At 65.1% G+C, this 26,299-nt stretch overlaps 14 protein-coding genes across 14 annotated transcripts; 7 read left to right on the forward strand and 7 right to left on the reverse strand.

Annotated features, from left to right (window-relative positions):
- Positions 1-1,172: 1,172 nt before the first annotated feature.
- Positions 1,173-2,304, reverse strand: V1510DRAFT_409752 (cyclin-like protein). Its single transcript, XM_066932610.1, has one exon. It carries the CDS (start codon positions 2,251-2,253, stop codon positions 1,300-1,302), a length of 954 nt encoding a protein of 317 aa, XP_066791349.1. The 5' UTR covers positions 2,254-2,304; the 3' UTR covers positions 1,173-1,299.
- Positions 2,305-3,052: 748 nt separating this feature from the next.
- Positions 3,053-3,854, forward strand: V1510DRAFT_409755 (phosphoribosyltransferase-like protein). The gene has a single exon (XM_066932611.1). It carries the CDS (start codon positions 3,214-3,216, stop codon positions 3,817-3,819), a length of 606 nt encoding a protein of 201 aa, XP_066791350.1. The 5' UTR covers positions 3,053-3,213; the 3' UTR covers positions 3,820-3,854.
- Positions 3,840-6,183, reverse strand: V1510DRAFT_400672 (glycoside hydrolase; the record flags this gene model as incomplete). The annotated part of the gene is made up of 4 exons (XM_066931967.1): positions 3,840-5,744; positions 5,776-5,897; positions 5,929-5,996; positions 6,032-6,183. 4 exons carry the CDS (start codon positions 6,181-6,183, stop codon positions 3,840-3,842), a joined length of 2,247 nt encoding a protein of 748 aa, XP_066791351.1.
- Positions 6,184-6,311: 128 nt separating this feature from the next.
- V1510DRAFT_409759 (regulator of chromosome condensation 1/beta-lactamase-inhibitor protein II) lies at positions 6,312-7,481 on the forward strand. Its single transcript, XM_066932612.1, has one exon. The coding sequence runs from the start codon at positions 6,397-6,399 to the stop codon at positions 7,435-7,437; it is 1,041 nt and encodes a 346-aa protein (XP_066791352.1). The 5' UTR covers positions 6,312-6,396; the 3' UTR covers positions 7,438-7,481.
- Positions 7,482-8,189: 708 nt separating this feature from the next.
- On the reverse strand, positions 8,190-10,364 carry V1510DRAFT_409764 (major facilitator superfamily domain-containing protein). The gene is made up of 3 exons (XM_066932613.1): positions 9,816-10,364; positions 9,661-9,781; positions 8,190-9,627 (listed from the first exon to the last, which is right to left on the reverse strand). The coding sequence occupies exons 1-3, from the start codon at positions 9,892-9,894 to the stop codon at positions 8,301-8,303; spliced, it is 1,527 nt and encodes a 508-aa protein (XP_066791353.1). The 5' UTR covers positions 9,895-10,364; the 3' UTR covers positions 8,190-8,300.
- A 1,331-nt stretch (positions 10,365-11,695) lies between these two features.
- On the forward strand, positions 11,696-13,292 carry V1510DRAFT_163415 (uncharacterized protein). Its single transcript, XM_066930369.1, has one exon. The coding sequence runs from the start codon at positions 11,956-11,958 to the stop codon at positions 12,973-12,975; it is 1,020 nt and encodes a 339-aa protein (XP_066791354.1). The 5' UTR covers positions 11,696-11,955; the 3' UTR covers positions 12,976-13,292.
- V1510DRAFT_409770 (serine incorporator/TMS membrane protein) lies at positions 12,823-14,552 on the forward strand. The gene is made up of 2 exons (XM_066932614.1): positions 12,823-13,277; positions 13,310-14,552. The coding sequence occupies exons 1-2, from the start codon at positions 13,095-13,097 to the stop codon at positions 14,525-14,527; spliced, it is 1,401 nt and encodes a 466-aa protein (XP_066791355.1). The 5' UTR covers positions 12,823-13,094; the 3' UTR covers positions 14,528-14,552.
- V1510DRAFT_163413 (putative NAD(P)-binding-domain-containing protein) lies at positions 14,532-15,571 on the reverse strand. Its single transcript, XM_066930368.1, has 2 exons — positions 15,251-15,571; positions 14,532-15,218 (listed from the first exon to the last, which is right to left on the reverse strand). Exons 1-2 carry the CDS (start codon positions 15,354-15,356, stop codon positions 14,536-14,538), a joined length of 789 nt encoding a protein of 262 aa, XP_066791356.1. The 5' UTR covers positions 15,357-15,571; the 3' UTR covers positions 14,532-14,535.
- V1510DRAFT_409773 (uncharacterized protein) lies at positions 15,413-16,564 on the forward strand. The gene is made up of 3 exons (XM_066932615.1): positions 15,413-15,500; positions 15,609-15,967; positions 15,999-16,564. Exons 1-3 carry the CDS (start codon positions 15,454-15,456, stop codon positions 16,538-16,540), a joined length of 948 nt encoding a protein of 315 aa, XP_066791357.1. The 5' UTR covers positions 15,413-15,453; the 3' UTR covers positions 16,541-16,564.
- Positions 16,565-16,595: 31 nt separating this feature from the next.
- V1510DRAFT_409776 (uncharacterized protein) lies at positions 16,596-17,709 on the reverse strand. The gene is made up of 2 exons (XM_066932616.1): positions 16,881-17,709; positions 16,596-16,849 (listed from the first exon to the last, which is right to left on the reverse strand). Exons 1-2 carry the CDS (start codon positions 17,545-17,547, stop codon positions 16,752-16,754), a joined length of 765 nt encoding a protein of 254 aa, XP_066791358.1. The 5' UTR covers positions 17,548-17,709; the 3' UTR covers positions 16,596-16,751.
- Positions 17,710-18,168: 459 nt separating this feature from the next.
- Positions 18,169-19,411, forward strand: V1510DRAFT_409778 (RAI1 like PD-XK nuclease-domain-containing protein). The gene has a single exon (XM_066932617.1). The coding sequence runs from the start codon at positions 18,303-18,305 to the stop codon at positions 19,386-19,388; it is 1,086 nt and encodes a 361-aa protein (XP_066791359.1). The 5' UTR covers positions 18,169-18,302; the 3' UTR covers positions 19,389-19,411.
- A 142-nt stretch (positions 19,412-19,553) lies between these two features.
- Positions 19,554-20,964, forward strand: V1510DRAFT_409779 (D123-domain-containing protein; the record flags this gene model as incomplete). Its single annotated transcript, XM_066932618.1, has 3 exons — positions 19,554-19,898; positions 19,929-19,992; positions 20,024-20,964. Coding segments are annotated over 3 exons (1,246 nt in total), but the record flags the coding sequence as incomplete, so codon positions are not given.
- A 464-nt stretch (positions 20,965-21,428) lies between these two features.
- V1510DRAFT_163450 (RNA recognition motif 2-domain-containing protein) lies at positions 21,429-24,970 on the reverse strand. The gene is made up of 9 exons (XM_066930371.1): positions 23,371-24,970; positions 22,792-23,335; positions 22,527-22,733; positions 22,454-22,484; positions 22,302-22,379; positions 22,154-22,201; positions 22,002-22,057; positions 21,846-21,968; positions 21,429-21,765 (listed from the first exon to the last, which is right to left on the reverse strand). Exons 1-9 carry the CDS (start codon positions 24,880-24,882, stop codon positions 21,713-21,715), a joined length of 2,652 nt encoding a protein of 883 aa, XP_066791361.1. The 5' UTR covers positions 24,883-24,970; the 3' UTR covers positions 21,429-21,712.
- V1510DRAFT_163449 (uncharacterized protein) lies at positions 24,971-26,041 on the reverse strand. The gene has a single exon (XM_066930370.1). It carries the CDS (start codon positions 25,671-25,673, stop codon positions 25,059-25,061), a length of 615 nt encoding a protein of 204 aa, XP_066791362.1. The 5' UTR covers positions 25,674-26,041; the 3' UTR covers positions 24,971-25,058.
- Between the last annotated feature and the right edge of the window lie 258 nt (positions 26,042-26,299).

The raw sequence follows: 26,299 nt of genomic DNA on the forward strand, positions 1-26,299 counted from the left end.
TGATGGCCGCACATACCTTGACTCTGCACCCGACCAGTAGGCGTCCGGGTCCACAGAACGACCGATCAACAGGCACGGGCCCTATTCCATGCGCTAGGCGGAGATTGAGCGTCGGCCGGCGCTGATAGCCTGGCGATAGGGGACGGTGTTGTCGGTCGAGGTAGAAAATTGGGACTGACGATCAAGTCGTCTCGTAAAACCCGGCAGTAAAACTCGGTCAGGGGCTTTCGACACTAATGGCCTAAAAACGCCCCCTGGCGCAGACTAGCAGCAATAACCGTATTTGTTAGTACTGGAGAGCGCGGCGGGTGCACGAGACGTCGGGCGAGGTGACGACGAAAGGCGACAAAGGATGAGGGCTTATGGCTACCGGCTTTGGCGCGTGCAGCAGGCAGCGTGCATGGCGGTCACGCTGACGTCGGCATAGGGGCCAGTAATTTGTACGCGCGGACGCCCACGCGGGCGCCGCGCGGAGCCAGGCCGGCCGGTCCCGACTAGACACGGCTGAGGATGGCCTACGCTGGCGTTCTTTGGCGCTTGCGCGCTGGGCTACGGCTGTCCCACTGGACGCTGAAGACGGACAGGCGCCTGCGATGGCGACGATGGCGCCGATGGCTGCGCCGCACGATGGCGACTTGGCTGCAGTAGGAATGGGGCGACACACGGGAGGCTGGCGATGACTTGGACGCCCGATATATGTTTACGACGTTACAGATTGTTTGATAGGATGAGGGGCACGGCGGCGTGCCATTTTAGGAGCGGCGCGCTATTTTTGGACAGCGGATAGTGCCAGACAATAGCGGACAATGAGATGTTTGGTAGGTCACAGGTAGCTAGCGACTGTGGCTAGAAGGCACGCACGCCACGGCCGCGAGTCCGGACTGGTGACCGGACCGGTGACCTGTGAGGCGGTGGCGAGCTCAGGGCGTGGTGGGCGACCCAGGTGGGTGCCCGGGTCAGGCCGCTGCGCGACCCGGGAGCTTGGGCCGGGGTTGGGCCGGGTCGATGACGGACCCGTGGGTCGGGTCCGCCAGGACCGGACTCGCCGAGACCGGGACCGTGACCGGGACTGAGTCCGTGCGTGGTGAACTGGACTCGCGTTGCGAACCCGGTCCGGCGGGCGCAGGTCCGGCCATGGCCAGCCGGCCGCAACCCGCAACCCGTATCCCGCGACCCGCGACCCGCGACCCGCGACTCGCGACCCGCGACTCGCGACCCGCGACCCGCAACCGCGCACCTGCGCCGCCGCCGCTGCCCCCACGACTCAGCGGCGGATGCGGTTCCTGTCGCGGACCCGCGTCACCGGATCGGCCCGCCGAATATGTCGTCCTCCGGACCGGCCGAGGCCTTGACGCGCTTGGCATCACCCGGATCAGCCGCCTCGGGCGTGTCCTCTGGCTTGCGCTTCTTGAGCTTGTCCGGATTGCGGCAAAAGTAGAGCTTCTTGTCGATGGCTGTAACCCGATCCTTGGACTGCTTCCGTACGGCGTTGTCCATGTACGGCTTGATCTCATCAATGATGCGCAACAGCTCCTTGTGCATGGCTTCGTTCTTGCCCACAAACTTCTTCTCGAGGTACTCGCGCAGGATGTCAGAGTTGACCATGTCCATCGCGCACAGCGCGATCTGCGGGGGGGTGAACAGCAGGGCTGCATCCGAAAACAGGCTGCTGCTGACGAGCTTGCGCGCGGCGTCGTGCGCAGGGCCGACTGTGTCCACCGAGCCCGGCAGCGTCGCCTGCATGTCGAGAAAGAAGCCGTGCAGCGGCTGGTACGGGTGGTGTACCGAGAGCGTGAACGACAGCGCCTGTGCCACGGTGAACTCGAGCTCGAGGATATCCTGGGACGTGACCTTGGGCAGCATCGCCGAGAAGTTGTCGATTGAGATGAAGTAGTTCTCGCTCTTGGTGGCCAGGAACAGGCAGGTGTACATCACGTTCTTGGGGTGGTAGTCCATCGTCGAGTTGCGCAGGTAGAACTTCTTGAGGTACGATATCGCCGTAGCCTTGATCTGGGACGACAGCTTGTAGATACCAGCGACGTCCTGCGCTTTGCCGCAGTAGAACAGGACGAGCTCGAGCTCTTCCTCGGGGGTGAGAAACTCGATGGAGGCACCAGCGTCGCCGCTGTTCCGGCGGAGGCGCTCGACCGCGCGCGCGTTTACCTTGCGCCGAGCCTCGTCGAGCTCGGGCCGCGTGAACGACCACAGCCGGAACTGCGACGATTGCCGGTAGAGATCATCGTCCGTCCGCATCGTTGGGGAGTCGGGACGCGCGCGAACGGGTTTTAACCCACGTATCACGTGATGCGCCGCACGTAGCGCGGCGCAAGCCGCATGCTCGAGCCGCACGCCCCCGACCGCGCCCGCCCGTATGCAGCTGGGGAGGGGCTGACTTGACGTGCAGCACAGAGCTCTCTCTGTGCTGCCGACCGCCCGCTGTTGCGCATACCGAACCCGATGACACGGCTAGCAGATTGATCCGGGCTACAGACCGCAGCACTGCCAGGCTGTCGGTACCAAGAGCAGAACAGCAGATCGCGCTGGGTGCGTACAGCGCGCGTGCAGCAATACGACTTGCGGGCGAACCGCTCACGCGCGTAAGCCGCCGCCGGCCGAGACGGCAGGCAGTCGCGTCCAGGCAGCCTACAGCGGCCGATCTGCACACACGGCCACTACTGCGGCCCGATCTGGTCTCTCCGTGGCGGCAGTAGCACTGGAGCGACCGACAGCACGCACAGCGCCGCGAATTGATGTCTCGTGGGCCTGCCGGCGGCGAGGGACCGAGTGTGGGTCGACCACACGCGCGCGCGTGCACGCCTCTGATCCGGCCGCATCGGCCGCCTGCCGCCGCCTCTGAGACGGCCGCGGCCGGCGACCGCCGAGCGCGCCCAGCGGCGCGCCGGCGCTTGGTAGCTCACAGCTCACGGTTCACGGCTCACAAGCGCGACACGTGATCAATGACTGCTGCAAGCCCTAAGACAAAGAACCCTAACGTCGATCACACGTGATTGCGCCGCACGGACGTCGGCGGCTGCGCGGCGGCCGCGGCGGCCGCGGCGTCTGTGCGTGGCCGGCCAGCGGCAGCGGCGGCGTGGCGTACGTGGCGTGGCGTGCAGCGCGCACACAGAAGCTGGGCGACAAAGACGTCGAAATTACTTTGCCAGTGCGAAAATTTCATTCCTCCGTTCTATCTATCCCCCTGACCTCGACACCATGCCTCTCATCTTCTCGCCCGCGGCGGCCACTGGGGCCGGCGACAACATCGACGACATCAAGGCGCTGCTCAAGAGCTCGCTGCGTCAGTTCAAGGACTTTCCCACCAAGGGCGTTCTCTTCGAGGACATCATGCCGATCTTCCAGAACCCGGCTGCGTTCAACGCGCTGCTGACGGGCCTGCGGCTGCAGATCGAGGAGAACTTCTCCGGCGCCAACAAGCCGGACGTGATCGTCGGCCTGGACGCCCGCGGCTTCCTGTTCGGCCCGACGCTGGCGTTGATGCTGGACGCGGCGTTTGTGCCGGTGCGCAAGCGCGGCAAGTTCCCCGGCCCGACCGTGTCGGCCAAGTTCGAGAAGGAGTACGGCTCGGACATCTTCGAGATGCAGGCCGACGCGATCAAGCCCGGCCAGAAGGTGATCATTGTCGACGACATCATCGCCACCGGCGGCTCGGCCAAGGCCGCCGGCGAGCTCACCCGCAAGCTCGGTGGCGAGATCCTCGAGTACATTTTCCTGATGGAGCTCGACTTCCTCAAGGGCCGCGAGAAGCTCGACGCCCCGGTCTACACGCTTCTGTCGGGCCAGCCCACGAAGCTGCAGTAGTGTATGTACTGAATGATAGTCTATGAGCCGACGATGAGGTTGACCACGTCCTCGCCCTTGACGCGCACGCGCCCGTTGGCGAGGACCTGGAAAACGCTAGCGTCGATGTTGGCGAGCTCGATCGCCTGCACGTGCAGCACGCCGGTGACGTCGTGCTCGTCGATCTGGACGACGCGGACGCGGTGGCCGTCGGCGCGAGCAAGGCGGACGCGGTGGCCGTCGAGCGACGATGCGCGCACGTCGCGCCCGCGCCGAACGAGCGTGCCCTTGCCGTTCGCGGGAAAGTAGAGCTCAAACACGTGCGGCGGCCGCAGCGTCGTCGTCGTTGCCAGCGGATGCGTCGCCGGCAGGTCCACCAGCGGCCGGATCGGCCGGCCGGCTTGCCGGCCGCCGGCGGCCTCGTATGCGCGCACGTTGGCGCTGTACGTGCCGGCATGCGACGGGAACGCGTACGCGTCTGCCGACAGCGGCGGGAACAGGTGCTCGCCGATGGCTGTGAAGTTGTAGAGTCCGTCGAGGTGGTAAAACTCCTGCCACGACGCCACGAGCGAGTAGAACGACGCCAGGCCGCCGCCGTGCGCCGTGTATGCGCACGACGCGCCGGCCTCGAGCTCGGCGCGGCTCTCGACGTCGTCCTCCTCGGCGTCGGGCCGGTTGACAGGCCAGTTGCGGTATATATACGTCTCGGAAACGCGCTCGAGGGGTTCGTTCCAGCGCAGCACTGGACTCAGCGGCCGCTGAGCCGGCCGCTGCCGCAGGTGGCCCGCCGCCGGCATCAGCAGGTCGACGTCGATCCACAGCGGGTGCGCTTCGGTTGAGAACACAAAGTTCGAGTCCATGTGATTGAGTGGGTTGTCGACGTCGAAGAGCAGGTAGAGGTACTTGAGCGTTTCCGAGAGGAAAAAGCTCTCTGTGCGGTCGGCGAGCTCGCCCGTGCGCACGTCACGGATGCCGGCGTAGCCGCAGGGTACGCGCGTGCGTGCCTGGATGTCGGAGAGCACCTGGGCGCCGACGCGGAGGTAAAACGGGTCGCCGGTGGCCTGGTAGAGATGGTATGTGCTCTCGGCAAACTCGGGCCGCAGGCCCCACCACTCGAGCTCGACCGAGCCCTTCTGAAGAACGAGATTCCAGCGCTCGGGAAGAGCCGCGTACGTGAGCCACTGCTTGTAGAAGACGAGGTGGCTGCGGACGGCGGCCGTCACGTCGCCGGCCAGGACCTGCAGGCCCGGGAAAAACGCCGAGAGCGAGTCGACCCAGTTGGTCACCGGCACGGCCGAGACCACGTGCACGTTGCGGTACAGCCAGCCATCGAAGAGGTGCTCCTTGATGGCCGTGTAGGCGGTCGCAAAGACGCCCAGGTAGGCTGTGTCGTCGAGCAGGACGTACGCCTTGAGCGCGTACTCAAAAAACGAGTCGGACGACGCGCCGATGCCCGAGTAGGCCGACAGCCAGAGGCCGCTGACGGCGTCGATGGCTGTGCCCACCAGGTTGTTGTTGGTCCGGCGGTCCCAGATGGCAAAAAACGCCCGGCGCGCGAGCTTCTCGAAGCGCTCGTCGCCGGTCAGCCGCGTCAGCGTCGCAAACTCGAGCACCAGGCTGCCGGCGCCGGCCGTGCACGTCTCGGTGGTGGTGTCGTTGATGCGCCCGTGGCGCAGGTTCACACGGGCGAATGGGATCCCGGTGGTCGTGTCGAACGCCGGCAGCATCCGGCGGCCCAGATCGTGTGCCAGCTCGAGCATAAACCCGTCGTAATCAGCGATTGCGCAGCCCAGCTGCGGCGACGACGCGTAGATGTGGGCCGACAATAGCCCACCGACCATGCGGATCGTAGTCTCGAAGACCTGGACGTTGGACGGCACGTCGAAGTTGACGTACCGGCGCACCTTTTTGACCGCACGCTCAAACTCGGCCTGGTCGCCCATGATCTGCGGTCAGCGCGCCCGGACGGGGCCGTACCGCCAGCGTGTCGAGCGTGTCGACGAGCGTCATGGAGAAATCGCCGAGGATGTCGTTGATGCCTTTGTTGCCGGGATCGGCGCGGTCGCTGCCGCGCCCGGCACAGGCCAGCGGCCGGAGCTCTGCGGTCAGCGGCGTCGGCCGGCGGCTTACCGTCCTCGGGGAACGCGTGGCGTAGGTACGCGTTCCAGGTGTGGTAGAAGGCCTCGCGGGTCTCGTTTCTGGCGTCAGCTGCGCCGCACGCCGTGCGGCTCACCTCAGCGCGGCCAGGTGCGTCCGCGGGAACGCGGCCGCCCGCGGCACGCCGGCAATGGCTGCCACGAGGACGACCGCGAGCGTGGCCAGCCGGACGGCCCGCCAGAGGCCGGGGCGGCCGCGCGGCCGGCTGCGCGCGCGGGCCGGGGGCATGGTGATGCTCGGGCTCTCTGGCGAGAGCGTGCGATGGGGAGACCTGGCAGCGTCTCGTTCCGTGGTGAGCGGAGCACCGCCGCAGTCGTGTGCCGAGACGTCGCCGCGCGTGCGGCGCGACTTGGGCGGGTAACACGTGCACACCCGGGTAACAGTATAGAGCGCGCCCGGGTAATCCGCGGCCAAAGCCACGCGCGCTGCGCCGCACGCGCCATGGACGTCTTCTCGTTCGGATCCAACTCGTCCTGCCAGCTCGCGCAGCCGTCTGGCGAGGATGCGCACGAGCCGCGTCAGGTCGAGCTCGCCGCCGGTAGCGGTGTAGTTGCGTCCAATGGCAATCACACGCTCATGCTCGATGGCGACGGCCGGTTGTTTGCAGCCGGCTGCAACAGCCACGGCCAGTGCTTCGCCGATGGGGCGGTGCTGCCGCAGTTTGCGCGCGTCGGCGCCGGAGACCGACGCGTGACGCACTGCGCCGGCGGCTGGGCGTTCTCTGTTGTCGTCTACGACGACGGCACCGGCCCTGAGGTGCACACAGCCGGCCACGGCCCAGCCGGCGAGCTGGGGCTGGGGCCGACGACGCCGCAGAGCCGTGGCGCGCGTGTGGCGGAGTTCCCCCCCGCCGGCCGTCGCGTCGCGCAGGTCGCCGCCGGCATGGCCCACGTCGCCGTCCTGCTCGACGACGGCCAGGTCTGGGGCTGGGGCAACGGGCGGAAGGGCCAGCTCGGCGATGCGCGTGGCCCATGTTGGCGCCCGGTGTGCGTGTGGCCCGGTGGCGCAGCTGCTGTGGCGTGTGGCCGCGAGTTCACGGTCGTGGCCGACGCCGCCGGCAAGATCGCCGTCCTTGGCGCCGCCAAGCACGGCCTGCACGACGTGCCCGCCGGTGCGGCCATGGGCTCGCCCGGGCCGAGCCCGCTGGCCGGGTGGACGTCCGTGCAGGCTGGGTGGACGACGATTCACGTCGTGGTCGACGGCCGGATCGTGGCTTGGGGCGCCAACGGCCACGGCCAATTGCCGCCGTACGCTGCCGGCGACGGCCCACGGTTCACGCGCGTCGCTGTCGGCAGCGAGCACACGCTAGCTGCGACCGCAGACGGCCGAGTCTACGCCTGGGGCTGGGGCGAGCATGGCAACTGCGGCCCCGGCGGCGACGTTGTCATCCGCCGGTTTGCCGAGGTCTTTTGCGCTCGCACGCCGCTGCTGTTGCTCGGCGCCGGCTGTGCAACGTCGTGGATCGGCGTGGCCGCACTTTAGACTGTAATACAGATCAATCAGACGAACCGCGCTGCAGCGTCGGAGCGGCCGCGTGCGCGGCCGCGGCAAACTTGTCGATGGCCTGCGTGATGGCGGCCGACTCGGCGGCGAACTTGTCGAATGTAGCGGCAGCGCGGTCGCCGCCGGTGCTGGCGCGACCGCGGTCGCCGGTGGCCTGCACGTCGGCGATCAGGCGGAGGAACCGCGGGACGGATGTACGGATGTCGAGAAGCTGCGTCAGCGCATTCTGTACCGACATACCTGCTGCTGGAGCTGGTCGAGCTCGACGAGGGCTGCCTGGAGCTCGGCATCAGACTGAGCCGAGACGCCGGCGGCCTCGGTGGGCGTGTCCTCGATCTTGATGGAGCCCGGGAACGAGGTCATGACATGGCGAGGGAGAACGCTGGCGGCGGTGAAGTGCGGCGGACACGTGATGCGCCGCAGCGCGTGCGGCGGAATAGAGCGCGTGCGGCTCGACTTGGCTCGCAGGCTCACGACGCGATCACACAGTCGTCGGTCGGTCACGAAGTCACACGCACTCACACAGTCGCCTGCTCACGGGCCCACACCACGCTCACAGAGCTCATGGACGCCCATCATGCTCACAGGTCACTCACAGATCACAATTGCACCAGGTAACACGACTGCAACCCCGGTAACACGACTGCAACCCCACGTCCCTGCCCGCAGAGCAGCCACACAGCCGCCACAAGCACGCCCCACCGCGCCGCGCGCTCGCAGCTCTACGCTTATCCGATAGACCCCATTACTAATTACATACAATCCCCGGCTATCCGGGCGGCCAGTGGCCGATGACCAACTAATGCAAACCCCTCATACAATCATGTCCCATCAGAAAAAAGCTAGTTCGTGAGCGCAGCCTGACGCGTAAGGCGGCGGTGGTCGATGTAGATGACAACCAGAGCCAGGCAGATAGCGATCAGGTCGCCCGGCAGGGTGATCATGAAGGCGGTGCGGTAGCAGTACAGGCCCTTGGTGCAGACCTGCTCCTGCATGGCCATGCGCATGGTGTCGCCCATGTCAACAAAGTGCGAGTTCGCGTCGTAGATGGCGCCGAAAGAGTAGGCAAAGACATCCGAGCCGAAGACGGTGGCGCAGGTCAGGTAGCCGTAGTTCTCCGAGAAGCGCTTCAGGCCGAAGGTCTCGGAGATGATGGAAGCGTACGAGCCGAAGAGCACACCGTAGCCGAGACCGTTGAAGATCGAAATGAACCACATATACCGCAGAGTGTTGACGGTCAGACCGCCGATCTGGGCAAACGTGAAGATGATGGCCGAGGCCAAGATGACCCACATGCGCTGGTGGCCCATGCGCTTGAGGCGGTCGGCCGACATGCCGGCCACAATGCGGCCGATGAACGAGAACGACGAGATCAGCGAGACCTGCAGGGCCTGGTTGCGCTGCAGCTCGGCCGGCGTCACCATCGGGTTGTCGTACGTGATCAGCGCGCGCAGCACGTAGCCCGCCGACAGAATGTACATGAGACCAGTGCCTGACAGCAGACCGTGGATGCAGAAGTGGATCCAGAACCGCCACTGGCGGAAGAGCGCCCAACCGTGGATGTCGACCTCGTCCGCGAGCGCGTCGACCTCCGTGGCCGGCTCGTCCTCGGCGACGGCCGTAGCCGACGACGACGACGACGCCACCGAGAGCGCCAGCTTGTCGTCCTCGGCGATCATGGTCGAGTAGCCGATCTCCTTCGGCGCCGGCTCGATGCGGTCCAGCAGCGCCTGCTCCTCGGGAGCCGACTCAGCGTCAGCCTCGCGCACCGGCTTGATCAGCCGAACCAGCGGCAGGCCGGCAAACACCAGGCCCGAGCCGAGCAGCGGGATCATGAGCATGAACCGAGCCGTGTCGCCGCCGAACGCGGCATTGCCGACCTGCGAGAAGAACAGTGCCGATAGACCGTAACCGGCCACCGGAATGGACGTCGCCGTGCCGCGGCGGTGCGGGAAGTTCATGGCCGCGCACTTCACGCACGCGTGGTACGCGAACGTGTTGCCCATGGATGCAACAATCATCCAGATGCCCACAAATGCCAGCGATCGGATCTCATTCACGTACGCCAGCCGCATCATCATGTATCCCAGCAGGATCAGGCAGCCGCCAATCGCGATCGGGATGTGCGGCGGCTTGCTGTCGATAATAATACCCGCCGGCGGGCCCGAGCTGCCGTCAGCGCTGCAACCGCGATCCACTTACAAGTACACACCGACCGAGCCCAGCGTCGCAATCACCTCGCTCTGGGTCGCGCTGAATCCCAGCCGCTGCGCCAGCTGGGGGCCGTACGCCGAGTACACATAGTGCGTCCCCGAACCGAGCGCTGCTGTCAGCCAGGCCTCCGCGCGCTCACTTACACACATAAAAGTCGCCGAGGATCGAAAGGTACTTGGCCCCGTTGCCGTTGAGCGCCTTGACTTGACTGAGCTTGTTCATGGCGAAAGGACGGACAGACTGGCGTAACTGCCAGCAACGGGCCGCGCCCGCCAGATATACGCTGCGGCCGTCCGCTCGAACGGCGATAGCGCCATCGCGCCCGCTGCCGCCGTCCACGGGCCACGGCCGCCGTCCACGCTCGATAGTTCATCTGTCGCGCGGTTGGGCCCTTGCACACCATATAGCGCGCGCTGCGCCACTTGTGCCCGAATACGAGCCTTCGCCGCACGGAATGTGCTCGTATCCTCGGCGTCGGTGGGCCCGACACGCCGCCACCGCTAGCCTGACCCATGCCAGCGCGAACCGCGCGGCACTAGTCCGATCGGTTGCCAGCGGGGCGCGCCGCGGATCCCCCGGCGCCGACACGCGCAGAGGCTGAGGTTTGGCAGCCGTGTGGCAGCCGCATGGTTGCCATAGTGATGGCCCGTTCCTTGGCCACCCTGGCCACCTTGAGCGAATTTGCGTGGTTTGCCCGCGCACGCCCAACAGGTTGGCTGCGCGACTTGTACGACGCACGGGCTTGACGGACCCGTCCGGCTGGCTCACGGGTCAGCTGCGCTCAGGGCCGCGGCCGCCAGACCGCGCCGGCGGGCCTGGCGGCCGGCCACTGAGCTGCCCAGCGCGCGCTGCGCAGTTTTCCGCCCCAGCCGATCGGTTGATCCGCCGATCTGCTGATCTCGCGTCATGACCTCTGGCGGAGCGTTTGACAGCCTCGACCGCCTCGACCGCGACTCGATGAGTCGCGACCGGCCGCGGGCGACGGCATGGCAGCGCGCTGCAGCGACACGATCTGGACCGCGCCGGCCGAGTAGACCACTGCTTGTCGCTGCAATTTAGTGGTCCGACCACTACGCGTCGTACGCTGACCACTGCGGAAAGACACGGCAGCGGACAGCCGTAACCCGTCACCTGTTACCCAGGAGCAGCCTCGGTCACAGCCCGTAACCCGCGGCGCGTCTTGGTCTTCGGCGATGTGAAATCGGCCGACGCTTTCCAGCTCGCCTCCGCACCGTTCCTATCGGCAGCCAGCAGCAAGCGCTAGAGGCCGCGGCTGGCTGATAACAATGTCGAGCGGATGTACCCCGCCGCGAGTAGATTGCCGGCCGCGGAGGGCGCTGCCGGCGGCTGTGCGGTGGCTAAATCAAGGACGCATGCTGGTCTGGCACGACGCCGTCTCAGGTGTCGCCCGCCGACAGACAACCGCGCACGACCGCGCGGCCGGCCGTGACCGACCAGCCGCGGCTCGTCGCCGTCGCGATTCAGAGGCGCCCAGGCGTCCTGGGCCGCCGGGGGCTCGTATTCGGCGCACTAGCCTGGGCGTGGGGCCCAAGCCACGCACACACGGCACTGCCGATGGTGGCGCAGGTGGCTGGTCAGCGGCAGGCGACCGCGGTGGGCGCAAGTCTGATCCGGTCGGCTGGCGTGACCCGGACGTGCGCCCGCGCGGCCACGCGTCGGCCGCGTATCGGCCAGGGGCAACAGCCGCTGCACCGCGACCGGCGGCATTGCCGCCAGTGATAACGGCTGTCGGGCCGGTGTAGCCTGCCGCGTGCCCCTCACTATACTGCGGTCCAGTGGCCCGGTGACCTGCGGCCCCTGGCCGCGCCCGCTCCGGCTGGGGGCCAGTCCCTGCCTGATACGCCAGTATCTGTCAGCATGAGCCGCACGGCAAGGCTAGCTACGCGACCGCCAGCGGGCAGCTCGATGCGCACGAGGGCAGCCGCTAGTGCTGCACGCGGCCGCTTGGCACCTGGCTAGCCACCAAGCGCAAGCTGGCACGCGCTGGCCTGCAGCCGGATACCGGCTATCGGGCCTCCGGTCGCCCGCTGCTGGCTTGGGGCCGTGATCTTCTGGATGCTGTGCTATTTATGGAGCGGGAGATTTTTAGCCACGCGCCGCAGCACAGGGCGCCCGAACGAGTCCAGTGCCAGCCTTGGCACCAGCCACGGCGCCGGTGGTAGAGGCCGGGCCACTGGCCCCTGAGCATGCTTGCTGGAGCGCGAAAGTCACGTGCATTACCCGGCCCCGTACATGTAGCGCGCCGCGCGCAACCTCGACCGCATGGACTTTGTGTACGAGTACGTGATCGAGGTGGCCGGCGCTCTCGCCGTCGCCACCGTAGTCTGGCTGGCCATGCGACAGGGCGTGCCGGAGCAGCCAGCGGCGGCTACTAAGGCCTCGAAGAAGAAGAAAAAGAAGCCGGCGCGGGCGGCGCAATCGCCGTCGGCCGGTGTCGCCGAGGAGGCCGCAGATGCGAAGATCCAGCTGGCCGCGATCCCATCACCGGGCGCGAAGGACGTCCCGGAACTTGCGCCGGCCAACACGGCGGGCAAGTCAAAAAAAGCCAAGAAGGCGGCCAAAAAGACGGCCGCCAGCGTCGATCCGGCGCCGGCCGCGCCAGTCGTGTCGGCGCCGGCCGTCGCCGAGCCGTCAACCCCAGCTGTTGCGCCCGTCGATCCGATCGCGGATCCGGGCGAGGGCGCGGCCACGGACACAGACTCGGACTCGGACTCGGATTCAGACGCCGAGACGGCTGCGGACGACTATGCAGCCAATGCGGCCCGGGTCACAGCGCCCACCGGCCCGCTGCGTACGCTACGCATCACGCCGCGCGTCATGCCGGAACGGCAATACGTCCGGCGCGAGCCGGTGACTGGGCCCACTAAGAAGCAGCGGCAGAACCAGGAAAAGCGCGCCCGGGCACGCGAGGAGACCGAAGCCCGCGAGCAAGAACGGCGCGACCGGCTCCATGCGCATCGCGTGGAGCAATCGCGCACGGTCAAGCCTGCCCGGCCGCCCCCTGTGGGCACTTCGGGATATGCGCGTGTTGCCGCGCCCGGCCAAGGGCCGCCGGGCTTGTCTTTGGACCGCCAGGGGTCGCAGGGGGCGGCCGGCCGGCCTGCTCCGGAGCGCACCCCGCCGCCGTCGGTAGCCGCGCCGGGCACGTCGGCGCCGGCCGCGGCGGGCGCATCTGCCGCGGCGCCCGCTGCATCGGCGCGCGCCGCGTCGCCCGCCGCGCCCGCCGACACGGACTCGTCCGGCTGGCAGACGGTCACGTCGCGCGGGTTGGTTTGGGACTGACGGCGATGTGCGCGTCACGTGCGGAGATGTCCGTGCACGTGACCTATCAAGCAGGCTGAAACGTATCAAACATCCCCAAGCGTCCCGCTCCCAATCCGCAACTCCGGCTCCATATCGCGATGGGCATTCCTTTGTCGCTCCCCCTGCTAGGGCTGCCAGCGCTGGCCACGACGGCTGTGTCGTGGGCCGTGTCGTGCTGCGGCGCGGCGGCGTGCACGACGCTGTGTGCGGCGTGTGGCAAGTGCTCGTCGAGTCTGGCGACTCGGCTGGCGTACGCAGTGATCTTCCTTGCAAACTCGATAGTAAGTGGCACCAGCAGCAGAACTGACGGCAGCTCGCATGGCTGATGCTCACGCCATGGGTACTCGAAAAGCTGGAGCAGTACACGCACACGGCGGAGGGCGTGAAGTGTTTTGGCGCACAGTGCACGGGGTTCGTGGCGGTGCAGCGCATCTGTCTGGCGCTCGGCGTGTTCCACGCCATAATCGGCAGCGCTGTGGTGGGCGTGCGCAGCACGACGCACCCGCGCGCGGCGATCCAGAGCGGGTTCTGGGGCCCGAAGGTGATAATGTGGCTGGTGCTCGTCGGGCTGTCGTTCGCCGTGCCCGACGGTGTGTTTGTGTTCTGGGGCAACTACATCGCCGTGATCGGCGCGTTCCTGTTCATCCTGTACGGACTGGTACTGCTGGTGGACTTTGCGCACTCGTGGGCCGAGATGTGCATCAACAAGATCGAGACGCACGACTCGCGGTTCTGGAAGACGACGCTGGTGGGATCGACGCTGGGCATGTACGCGGCGGCGATCGCCATGACGGTGGTCATGTACGTTTTCTTTGGCCGGAACGGCTGCAGCATGAACCAGGCCGCGATAACGATCAACCTGCTGCTATGTGCGGCGGTGTCGGCGGTGTCGATCAACCCGGAGGTGCAAGAGTACAACCCGCAGGCGGGCCTGGCGCAGGCCGCGGTGGTGACGGTGTACTGCACGTATCTGGTGCTGTCGGCGGTGACGGGCGAGCCGGACGACCGGCTGTGCAACCCGCTGGTGCGGTCGCGCGGCACGCGCACGGCGTCGGTCGTGCTGGGCGCGCTGTTTACCTTCCTGGCGATCGCGTACACGTCGCTGCGGGCGGGCTCCCGGCGGTCGGCCGAGGATGACTACCGCGAGGGCTACGAGCCCGTGGCCTCAGACGTGGTCACGACCGAGCCCTCGCGCGCGAGCATGCGCATCGAGGCCATCCGCGCGGCGGTCGACTCGGGCTCGCTGCCAGCGTCGGCGCTGTACGAGCTGGACGAGGACGAAGAGGACGAGGTCGCGACGCAGACGTCGTACGACTACTCGGTCTTCCACTTTATTTTCTTCCTGGCGACGCAGTGGACGGCCACGCTGCTGACGACCCAGGTCGACAAGGACGACACGGCCGGCTTTGTGCCCGTTGGCCGGACCTACTTCTACTCGTGGGTCAAGATCGCCAGCACGTACGTGTGTCTGGCGCTCTACACGTGGACTTTGGTCGCGCCCATTGTGATGCGCGACCGTTTTGGAAACTAGCGAATGCATTACTCGCCGATCTTGAGACTTTCGAACGACGGCAGCGGCCCCGCCATGCCGTCGACCAGGCGCTCGATCGCGGCGTCGTCGAGCTCGGCCAGTTGGGCCACGGTCCACGCCGACGTGACCTTGGACACCCAGCGCATGCGCGTGCGCACGTCGCTGGCGGCGGTGCCCGGCACCGCCGCGCGCACCCGCCGGCGCAGCCGGCCGAGGTTCTCGGCCGCGCGGCCGAGCGGCAAGTCCTCGAGCGAGTCCTGGATGCGCTGGCGAACGAGTGCGGCCATGCGCGGGCCGTTGCCGTTGGTCGAGACCATGACCTGGACCGGCCCGTCGCGGTACATGCTGCCAAAGTAGAAATCGCACTCGTCAGGCACGTCGGCGACGTTGCACGGGATGCTGCGTGCCTGGCACGCCTGCCAGACCCGCGTAGAGAGCACCGGGTCGTCGATCGCGGCCATCACCATCGCCGGCTTGGAGAGCACGGTCTCGGGCGAGACGGGCACCAGATCAACGTCAGGGTCGTAGTGGCGGTCGACGTGGGCGATCTCGCCGGTGGCCGCACGGTGGACAAGCTCGTCCGAGAGACCGCTGGCCGCGCACAGCACGGTCACGTCCGCGTCCGCGACGAGCAGGTGGCGCACACGGCCGGTCGCGACCTCGCCGCCGCCGATCACGAGCACAGGCTTGCCTGGCGTCAGAGCGCGCGCGGGGCGGACTTACCCTTGAGTTGCCACGCTACAACAAGCGATCCGCCGCCAGAAATCGCCGGGAAGTCCTTGTCTGCGGTCTGTGCCGCTGCGCGGCCTGCGGGAGTGTCGTCGGCCATGGGTTCCGGGGCCGGCGCCGGGGGCTGAAAAGTCGTGATGTTCCGGGTAACCCGCGACTTGAACGCTCGCCGACCGCCGTGGAAGTCCCCCGGCAAAATGAGCACCAGCAAGCTGCAGAAGACGCTTGAGCGCGTCAAGCAGAGGTAAGTCGACGTGGGCGGGTGCGGGCGTGGAGGCGGCGGCCGTAGGCAGCCGCTGGCGCGCGCTCGTGCCGCAGATCGCGCGTACGACGCGGCCGGGGCTGAGAGCAGAATCGCCGACAAGGAGTTCTACGAGGCGCAACAGGCGCTGCGGACGGTCGTTGCGCGGTATGTGCGGCAGGGCGACTACGAAGAGGCCGTCGAGCTGCTGTTCGAGGGCACCCAGGTCGTGCTGCGCGCCGGCGAGGGCGGCTCCGGCGGCGACCTAGCCTGCCTGCTCATCGAGACGTTCAACAACGGCAAGCTGGGCGTGACGGCGTCGACGCGCGCGCAGGTCGTCCAGCTCTTTGCGCTGTTCCGGCCGGATGAGCCCCGGCGCAAGGCGTTTGTGCAGGCGGCCGTGCAGTGGGCCAACAAGACCGGCGGCGACCGCGAGCTGCACCACGTGTTTGGCAAGGCACTGGCGGAAGGTACGCAGCGCGCAGGCTGGGCTGACCGCAGAGGACGAGCCGTACGAGGCCGAGAAGCACCTGCTGCTGGGCACCGCCGCCAGCGCCGAGGTGCTCGGCCAGATGGAGTTCGACTGGTTCATGGACGACGACGAGGACGACCACGCGCCGTTCTACGCGGCCCGCGCGGTGCTCGGGTACCTGGCGGTGGGCAGCATCGCGGGCGCCAGACGGGCGCTGGACACGTTCGTGGCGGCGCTGACGGCGTCGGGCCGGGTGGCGGCCCCAGAGCCCGTCACGGGCACGGTGGGCTCCGTGGCCGTGTTTGCGTCCGAGCCGCTGCTGAACTTTTTCCAGCTGCTGATCGCGGCGTGCCAGCGGCCGTCGGCCGACCTGTACAGGCGGCTGAAGGCGCACTACCGGGCGGAGATCGCCGCGGCAGGCGGCCTGGACGACGCGCTGGACCGGATCGGCGAGCGGTTCTTTGGCATCCGCGCACGCACACAGGGCAACCTGCTGCAGGACCTCATGGGCAGCTTCCTGGGCCCCGCGCCGCCGGCGCGGCCGGCGCTGGCGGGGCCGGACGTGGACTAGAAAGCAGTCACGGGCGTCAGGGGCGTCGACGCGCACGGGGCGTCGACGCGCGGACGCGTCGCGCATCGGGACGGCGGCGCGGACATGCCGACGGGCGCGGACGTGCCGACGCGTCCGTGCGCCGTCTGTGCGACATGGCCGCCGCAGCCGTCGCCGTCGCCGCCGCGCGCGCCCGCACGCCTCCGCACTCTGTAGCCTATCGAATGTATTACTACACCCCGGCCGGCTCGGCCGGTCCAAACAGCCACCCGTCGTCGTCCATCTCGGCCACGATGCGCCGCAGATCGGCCCGCGCCTGCCGCTGCAGGTCTGCCGTCAGCGCGTCCCCGCGCCCACTCACGTTTGTCCGTGCGCTGCCGCGCCAGGTCGCCGTACGCCGCGCGCACAGCCACCGTCGCGCGGTAGTCGGCGTCCTCCTTGTCGATCTCCTTGTCGGTCACCGGCACGTCCGTGTGCAGCTCGACGATGTCCGGCACGCCGGCCACGCGGACCACAAAGTCGTCGTCCGCCGGCCGGCGGCCGACGGGCGAAAACAGCCGGTCGTCGCGCTCCGGCTTGGCGTCGTCCGCGCGCGCGTGGCGCAGCAGCCGCTGCTGCCGTCGCCGCGAGATCGGGTTGATCGTCGGCAGGTCAAAGCCCGCGTGCCGGTCGCCGTAGAACGCCGCGGCGGCTATCTGCCCCGGCGGGTCGCGCATGTGTCGTTCGGCCGCGCTCGCCGCGTGTCGCGCCTGCGCCTGTCGCGCCAGCGAGTGCCCTGTCCGCGGTCGTCCGCTCCGTCGTCGGAACGCGGCCGTGGGCGTCTCGATCGTGTGGTCGCCGCGGGGGCTCCTGCTCGTTTCGCTCCGTGCGCCGCCTGCGCTTGCTGGTGCCGCGCCTGTGCTCGGCGTCGACGATCCTGACGCGCCAGGGCCTGGCGTGCTGGTCTGGTTCGGGGAGGGGGCCACGCTGAGCCCGTATACTGCGCGGTAGCCGACCTGGTCGGGCCCGCCCGCCACCGCCGTCGGCATGCTCGATCGCGGCGGTTTCCGAATCGACCGGGCGTGTCCGGCTCGTGTGCCTCTTGCGCGACCGCGTGCGGATGCCCTTGTTGTTGCTGTTGGGCCGGCCTGGAAAGCGCTGGGGCGGCCTTGGACGCAGAAAATCCGCGCTGAAATCGCGAAACCGACGTCGGACGACGCGAAACCGACGACAACGAGCACACGGCCCCTGACGGCGGCCGACGGCGCAGAGACTGCCGACAGCGAGCGCGAGCACGCACGGCGCGAAACGAATTGCGCGACCCGGGCCGAGAGACGGACCCGAGATGGATCGACGACGGCAAGACCGGCAGCAGGGCGGCCGCGGCGGCCCGTGGGGGGGCGGCGCGGTGCCGGCGTGGGCCGGCGGACGGCCGGATGGCCGCGACGACGGCCGCGGCGATGGCCGCGGGCCGCCGGGGGGATACGGCGGCCAGGGTGGCGGCTTTGGCGGCCACGACGGCCGGCCGCCGCCGGGCCCGACCGGCAGCGGCTACATCCCGACGGGGCCGAGCGCGTACGGCGGCCCTGGGGCGTACGGCGGCGGCGGCCATGGCGGCGGCGGCTACGGCGGCGGCAGCCAAGGCCACGGCCGCGGCGGCGGCCACAGCGGCGGCCACGGCGGCAACCGCGCCGCCAACTTTGGCCGGCCCCGGGACCAGCGCTCGACCGCGCCCGTCCCTGCCCGGCCGGACCCCGACTCGCTCTACCTGAACATCAACACGGCGCGGTCGCGGTCGGCGCTCATGCGCCAGCCGCGCGAGCTCACCGCGTTCTCCTACGACGACCAGCGCCAGCTGCGCTACGACGATTCCTCCATGAGCTACTACTATCTTCCGGTCGAGGAGGTCGCCGGCGCCGATCTGTCCCAGGGCTTCGACCGTTTCGTCCAGCGCGTCGAGACGGACGAGCACCTGGACGGGCTCCTGCTGGCGCTGATCGAGCACGAGCGCGCCCACGGACGCACGCCGGCAAACATGATCACCTGGCGCGGGCTCATGACGAAGCTGCTCTGTCTGCCGTACGCCCGCAACGACTCGTTCGAGCTCAACGCGGTCTACTTTGACGGCCAGCTCTTCATCGAGGAGGACGCGGCCTTCAAGCGGCAGGCGCAGCGGCCTCTCGACGACCGCGGCCGCATGATGACATACTGGGGCTACAAGTTCGAGGCGCTGGCGACGCTGCCCGGCACCTGGCACGAGACGCCGCGAGCCGTGATCGAGGGCCGCCGCGCGGCCACGGTGTCCAACATTCCGCAGTACTGCTCGGTCGTCAAGACCGGCGTCGGCGAGGTGCGCATGCTGCTCGCCGGCGAGGTCGACGCGGTCTGGGACTACAAGCCCGACAACTCGGACGTGCACGACGGCGACGACGAGCACGTGCGGATCGAGTACGACTCGCCGCTGGACCACTACGCCGAGCTCAAGACGAACCGCACGATCGGCTCGGACCGCGACGCCACCGCGTTCGAGTCCAAGCTGCTCAAGGTGTGGGCGCAGTCGTTCCTGCTGGGCGTGCCGCGCGTCGTCGTCGGCTTCCGCACCGACCAGGGCTTCCTGCAGACGACCGAGGAGTTCGAGACCCAGAAGATTCCGTCGATGGTCAAGAAAAGCAAGTTCTACGTGCCGGGCACGACGTGGGACGGCCAGGACGCCATCTCGTTCTTTGCCGCGGCGGTGGACTGGCTGCGCGAGTCTATCCCGGACGACGGCGACGTGTACAAGATCCGCTACATGCCGCGCTCGGACTTCCTGGAGATCGCGCGCACCGACACGGCCTCGTTTCTCCATCCGGACTTTGTGGCCTGGCGCCGCTCGCAGGGACAGCTGTAAATTAGTGTATTATATGTACCATACGTGTAGCGCCGCACGCCGTGCGGCGGCGAGCCGCACCTCATGCGGCGTGCTGGCGCCGCACGCCGCGCGGCGCGGCCCCGCGCACCTGACCGCCGCCCATCAACCTTACCCGGCTATCACGGTTTTTCCTCTCTCCCCCACCATGGACTTTGATCCGACACAGCAGGGCGCGTTCCCGCCGACGCCGCCCGAGATGAGCCCGGCCGGCTCGCCGGTAGGCTCTGCCGTGTCGTCCCCCGATCTCATGGCCCGGATTCCGTTCCGTCCGATGGCCGAGCTCTCGCTCGACGCTGCGCCGGAGCCCGCCGCCCCGGCTGCGCCCGAGCCGTTTCCCCCCGTGACCCGGTCTGCGGTCGATAACTGCTCGTTCCCGTCCTGGTATCCGCGCTACAAGTCGATCACGCCCAAAGCCAGGATCCTGCAGCCGGTTCCAGTCGAGTTTGTTCAGTACCTGCTTGCCGACGGAATTTTTTTGCCGGCCGACGGGTGCGTGTGCGCGCGATCCTGCTGACCCAGGCCGTCTGCGAGCTGGTCGTCCGACGATGAAGACGACGGAGCAAGCGTCAGCGCTGCCGAGAACGTACGTGGCTGTCTGGATCTGCTGACGAAAGGACCCCACCGTCGCCTTCCCGGAGCTCCACCAAGCCGTCCAGGACACGATCGTCGAATACGGTGCGGTGGCTCCGAAGCTCAACTGGTCGTCCCCGAAGGACGCCATGTGGATCACAGCGTCCAACACGATGCGCTGCGCCACGGCCGCCGACGTCTACCTCATGCTCAAGTCCTCGAGCTTCATCACGCATGACCTTTTGTATGCGTACGACGCCGTTGACACCGACGGACCCGACTCGTCGCCCGAGGCTGGAGGCTCTGCGGTCTCTGCCGCGGCCGACGCCACCGACGTCGCCGCCGACGTCGCCCTGCCGGCCGCTGACGTCGCCCTCATCCTCCGCAAGTGGTCCGAGGTCAACGTGTCGATGGAATTTCGGTGCTTTGTCCACCGACGCGAGCTTGTCGCTATCAGCCAGCGCGATCCCAACTACTACGAGTTCCTCCACGGCATTCGCGACGACATCCTCGATCTGGTTGACGAGTTCTACTTCAAGCATCTCCGCAAGACGTTTCCCAACCAGAACTTTACGTTCGACGTCTACATCCAGAAGCCCAAGGACCGGGTCTGGCTGATCGACATCAATCCGTTCGCATCCCAGACCGACTCTCTCCTATTCTCGTGGGACGAGATCTTGGCGCTGCCCTACGCCGACGCCGACCGCGACCCCGAGCTGCGGCTGCTGCACAAGGACGACAACGTCCGGTCATTTTCGTCCAAGCAGTATTCGGCGCACCAGGTCCCCAAAGACGTCGTGGACGCGTCGCTCGCCGACGGCAAGGGCATCGCCGAGTTCGCCAAACAGTGGCGCGAGATGCTCGACAAGACCGCGTCGTAGCGGCTACGTGTACATACTTCAACTTGAATTTATTTTCATCACATTGCAATTTGCCGGCCCTCAAGCACCTAGACGGACAAAACGATAGCGAGTATGATCCAAAGAATATATGTAGAGGCCACGGCTCCAAAGCTAGCAGACAGAGGCGGAACATCAGTACAACAAAGCGCCCACGGCCCAAAGCCGCCGGCCACGGTCTCGCGACCAATCCAACTGCCGACCAGCGAGCCTCGGACCGGCTCCGGGACCGGCTCTGCTGTGCTCCGCGTTCCTGCCGACGCCATCGCCGGCCAGGGCGGATCCAGGGCAGCCGGGTTGTATACACGTACTAATACGTCATCACCAAGCAAAGTTAAGAAATATTATAATCTCACATCCTAGAGGGCATCAAGAGTACTGTAACAAATTCCAAACTGGTAGGACGAAAAAACGATGCCAAAAAAACCAACGTTAACTGATAGAAACATAGACAGTACCACAGAATTCCCAAATAGATAGTAGTCAAAAGAGTTGAAGCTCAAAAACGACTGGCTGTGTTTCCTCCACAGGCCAATAAACCAAATCAAACCAAGGACTCCAACTCTGTTACACCCTCCTAATAAAGACTCAAAGTGTAAGATATTAACAGTAAATGAATCATAGATAATCAATAATCAGAAATACCGCGGTTTTCAAGAATCAAGAAATTGACAGATCAGAACGGCGCCAGCGAGTAACAGAACAGAGAGGAATCAGGCTAGACCAGAAAACTCAGGACGGAATTTCAAACAGGATCAGACAAACAGAAAAAACCAAACTAGACCGGGACAGTAACAGGTAAAACCGCAAGGCGCAGACGACCACAAGACCGGCTCACTCTCGAATCCTACGCCAAGTGCTGCTGTTGCTTCCCGGCGGAAATAGACCTAAATATATATGAACAGCTGTTTAGAACAAGAAGTCTCTCAAAGCAGAATATGTACCACTCATATATGATGTCTCATACCGTTCTGCTGGATACTGGCTAGTGACCTGAGCTTTCTATTCAAGTTGTTTGGCGGAGGGAACTCCTCTTCCTCGCCCTTCGACGGTCCGTCAGAGTAGAAAATTTTCGGTCGGTACGCGGGTTCTGTTGTCAGCGCCGCTGGTACGCAGTACTTACCCTGGTCCATCACGCTCGAATTCCGGAACTTCTCGATAAGACACTCCTTGCCCTGAGTAAACTGATGTTAGCGGACCATTCTCTTCCAAAGAGCTGTGCGTTGTGTGCGGATAAAGCTCAAGAGGGAGGTAAAAAAAAAAAGGGGAACTTATATGTTGGCGTAGGAGATATCGCAGATTTTCTCCGAGTTGAACCGGTTCCTGTTTTGTCAGACGGCCGTCTATGTAGACATCGGCTAGCTTTGTTGCTGTGGTGAATCACCAATCGTGCTTCGGCTTGCCAATTAGTGCTTCTACTTACCACTTCGTTCCCGAACGCGACTTAGCGAACGTGATGATGGCCTCCGGTGACGTAAACGAAATAAACGCGTATCCAACACTACCCTGTCAGTACCCCTGCATCCATAGTGCCTGACGGCGTGCTACTGCACGTGGTCATCGCGCTAAACTCACTTGCACTTATTCACGAAGTCAATTCGGAGATCTAAAACAGTTAGCCGAGATTCTGGCACCGTATTTGGCTTACAGAGGAAGTCGTAGGTTCCCTTGTTGGTTCTGTCGATGTACTCCTTCAGCATAGCCTGGTCGACCTTGTTCGGAATGTTTCGTAGCATCAGCGTGGTTCTGGTGTCCAGACCACGCGCGATGCGTTCAAGGTCAACGATGTTGTTTCTGGGGACCATGGCATTGGTGTAGACATTCCGTGGAGTCTCGCGGTACCGCTCGTACATGCCTAGTGACAGTTAGTCCCTGTCTAGCGAGCCACAGGCAATTGCCTCGCCCTAACGTACTAGGTCTTTCTCCCTCCCACACAGGATCCTGTGGACTGCCAAAAAGGTTCCGGTTCGACCGGCGGACCGGCCGCTCCATCGAATCTGAATAGGGATACTGACCAAGCTGCTCTGAGAGATCGATCGGCTTGGCCGACTCGAGCGACTGATGTCTCGACCAGCTTCCCATTCTGTGGTGCCGGTTCATCATCGCATCCTCGCGCTCATAGTCGTCCTCGTCGTTGTACGCCGAGGCAATCGAGGAGTGCGGCCGCCCGGACTTGGACGCCGAGCGGACCGGCGGCGAGTAGTTGAAGCCGGGGTACTTTGACTGCCGGTGAAAGACCCCCGACTTGGCGTCCCTCCAGTCGATCGGCTCGGGGCCGTACGACCCCACCGAGCTCGGCGCCATCCGGTAGTGAGGCGGAGGCTTGCCCACCGCAGGCATCGCCGAGTCACGACAAGCAGGATGCGTGTTCTCGTCGTGGTGTCGGCCACCAATAGGACTCGTGTTGTAGGTCTGCATCTCACTGCCGTCGCCAAAGTAGACCTCGTAGTGAATACCCTAGTCGTTAGAACTGGTCTTATTTGTGAACGTACCGCCCCAGAGTGCGCTTTCAGCTGCTTGGCAACAAGCATCGCATGACGGACATCAAAGTACTCCAGAACGAAAGTATTGCCGGCTGTGTCGACCGAGTTGGGGCGCACGCACTCGGCAGTGACATCGTCAATAATCGCTCTAGTCTTGCGTGCGTCGCTCAGAACATAGATTAGCAGCTGGCCCTCGTTATCTGTGAGGAAGGGAAGATTGAGACCCTTATTGCATCTCTCCACAAGGTGGCTGCGTGGGACAAAATGCGCATGAAGATTCACGGTCAGGAATGGCTGAGACGTCACTGCACGCACTGCCTGGACAGCGTCGCGAATGTCGTAAAAAGCCACAAACATATAGCCAGACATAGTTACGTCGCGGGTGTAAAGGCCCTTGATATCGCCGATCTTCTTGAGCTGTTCGGCCAGGCTCATGCAGTCAATGTTGTCAGGAATTCCGTGGATTCTGATGTAGCGACTGGGGATGTTTAGGTGGTCGTGGGCTGCATTGAGTACCGAGGCGAGACCCCGCGAAGAGGGCAACATGGAATTGTGCTCTCCCAGCGAGTAGCTGTCAGTGTTGCTCTTGTAAGAGATGCCCATTGGCGTACACTGATCCTTCAGTGACCGCGACAGTGAGGAGTCATCGTGAGGGCTGTTCTTGCCAGGCATACTGCGGGATTGCATTGAGTAAGGGTACTCGTTTGGGAACGAGTCTAAACAATCCTGCATGTCTGCGAAGTCAAACGAGCCTGAACGGTTGCTCTGGTGGTTGAGCTCGTCACGGGCCATGGTCGTGTTGTTCATCAACAGCGACATATGCTTCTGCATATTGGAGACATTCTGGAGCAGGCCAGGTCGCTCGGGAGCACTGGCTGACGGCCACGAGGCCGACTGCTTCGGGGGACCGAGTGGCATCATCTGACTGCTGGCAAGGGCGGTCGTTCGATTAGCACGCAGATTTCCCTTGTCCATCGGCGAATCGAGCAGAGACGATGGAATAGCCTGCTTCTCGTCAAACTCGTTTGCAGGAGAAGGGCACTTGGGGGTCTTGATCCCGGCGGAGAGCAGAGACTGGTGTGTGTGGTGGGTATGGCCTGCCAGAATGTGGTGACTGCCGTGCGAAGACACGTTCGTGACTGGAACAACGGCCGCCGCTGTGGCAGGGTCCGACGCAAACGCGCTAGAGCCTAGCGATTCTGGCGGCGACGGCATGCGGCCGCTGCCGCTCTTGTTCTCGTAATCAGCGGTCGGCATAGTCGGCATAGATGTGTTAAAGCTTGTGCCAAACGAATGATCGATAGGATCAATGTAATTCGCGTCAGACACGTTCGGCGAGGACGAGATTGAGACCGCAGACATGTCCTCAACACCGCTCATGTGACTGTAAGCAACACCAGAGGTAGCCGAGAATGATGCAAAAATGTTTGACGACGCGGCAACCGGCGAGGAGGTAACACCAGGCATCGTCGCGGTGGGGTACCGGCTGTAGAATGTCTCCGCGGTCGGCGAGAAACCCATGGTCACGAATAGAGCGGGCGAACAGAAGCAGCTAGGCGGTAGCCGATGAGGCCTGCAAGCGAGATCTTGCCTAGTCGAGTCGGGTAAGTCGACTCTTGCTGAGACACAACGTGACAGACGCGAAATAGACGCGAACTATAACGTAAGCCACACCTAGAGGCGACACAGACAAGCGGCTAGCGACTAGCGCGCGGGCTACCAAGCAGCTCGGCCGGGTAAGATATATAAAATTCTAGCGGTAGGCAGCGTTGCGTCGGTAGGTCAGGCAGCTGCACGCAGACGGCGAGATGGTGTGGTTGATAGCAGCAGCTTAGCAGCGTGATCTCGGCGGGAAGACAGGCGCTAAACAGCTGGAAGAATGGTACACACGCCTCCAAAAAATCAAAAGTCAAGAAGAGCTGATGAAGTGACTGGTAGCCAAAAGAGAAAATGACAGGGAACGAAAGATGAAAAAAATCGAAGAAGCGGGAAACCCCGGTTATAAAAGCGTTATGGATGGGGGGAAGTGTCTCTCGGCGGTGAGCGTGCGAGTCGGCCAAAGGTGGCCAGACGGCGGTACGTGGGCGCCGCAAAACAGGAGCAGGGTACGGCGGTCGACGCGAACCCAAGCGATGGAAGCCGTGTTGACGAGTCAAGCGCCCAGCCGGTCGGGCTATACAGAGGTAAAACATAGTGCTCCTGGACGTGTTACTTGCGTGCCCAGATAGTGAGCCAGATGTATGGTGGGTAATGCAAGATACTTTGGGTACCGTGCGATACGTAGCGGCTGTGGACCTGCTAGTGACTGGCATTCAGGACCAAGGCTGGCAAGCCTGATTAATCCGACCCAGCGGGACGGTAGCAAGGCGGCGGCACAACGTGGCGCCGTGGCGGTGTACATTCGTCGGCCGGGCGGCCGGGGTGGGCATACCGCGTGGCGTACGCACGGCGGCTGGCGATGGTGCCGCGGGCCTCGACGCGGCAGCCACAGTGCGGCCGCGAGAGCAACTTGCGGTCTAGTGATGCCCATCAGTTGCTGCGAAGGACGCCATCACGCCACGGCGCACAACGACGGCAAACTGCATGGAGAGCGGGCTTACCACCTACGCCAGCCCGAGCGCGGACATACCGCGACGCGCTAGACGCGTTTCGTAGCCACAGTCTACTACGCCCCGCACGGCCACCGCACGGCCATGTCGCTACGACCGCCGCACCGCATGCCACACGCCGATCCTACGTGATTTCATTTTGGACCAGGCGCGACTCACGCGCCTACACACAGCAAAACCTTAAATTTCTATTGGGCTAGCCTCTAACGCGCTGTTTGTTTACGGCTCGTCCGCGGGCGGCGGTGCTGCACAGCAGCCGAGCGAAATGCGCGTACGTGTGGTATAGCTTGACCAGTCACCTGTATTAGCAGGCATAGCACACAGCTTCC

This window comes from Dipodascopsis tothii (genome assembly GCF_038497935.1).
Source record: "Dipodascopsis tothii strain CBS 759.85 unplaced genomic scaffold V1510scaffold_2, whole genome shotgun sequence".
Classification (NCBI taxonomy): Eukaryota; Fungi; Ascomycota; class Lipomycetes; order Lipomycetales; family Lipomycetaceae; genus Neoaidaea; species Neoaidaea tothii.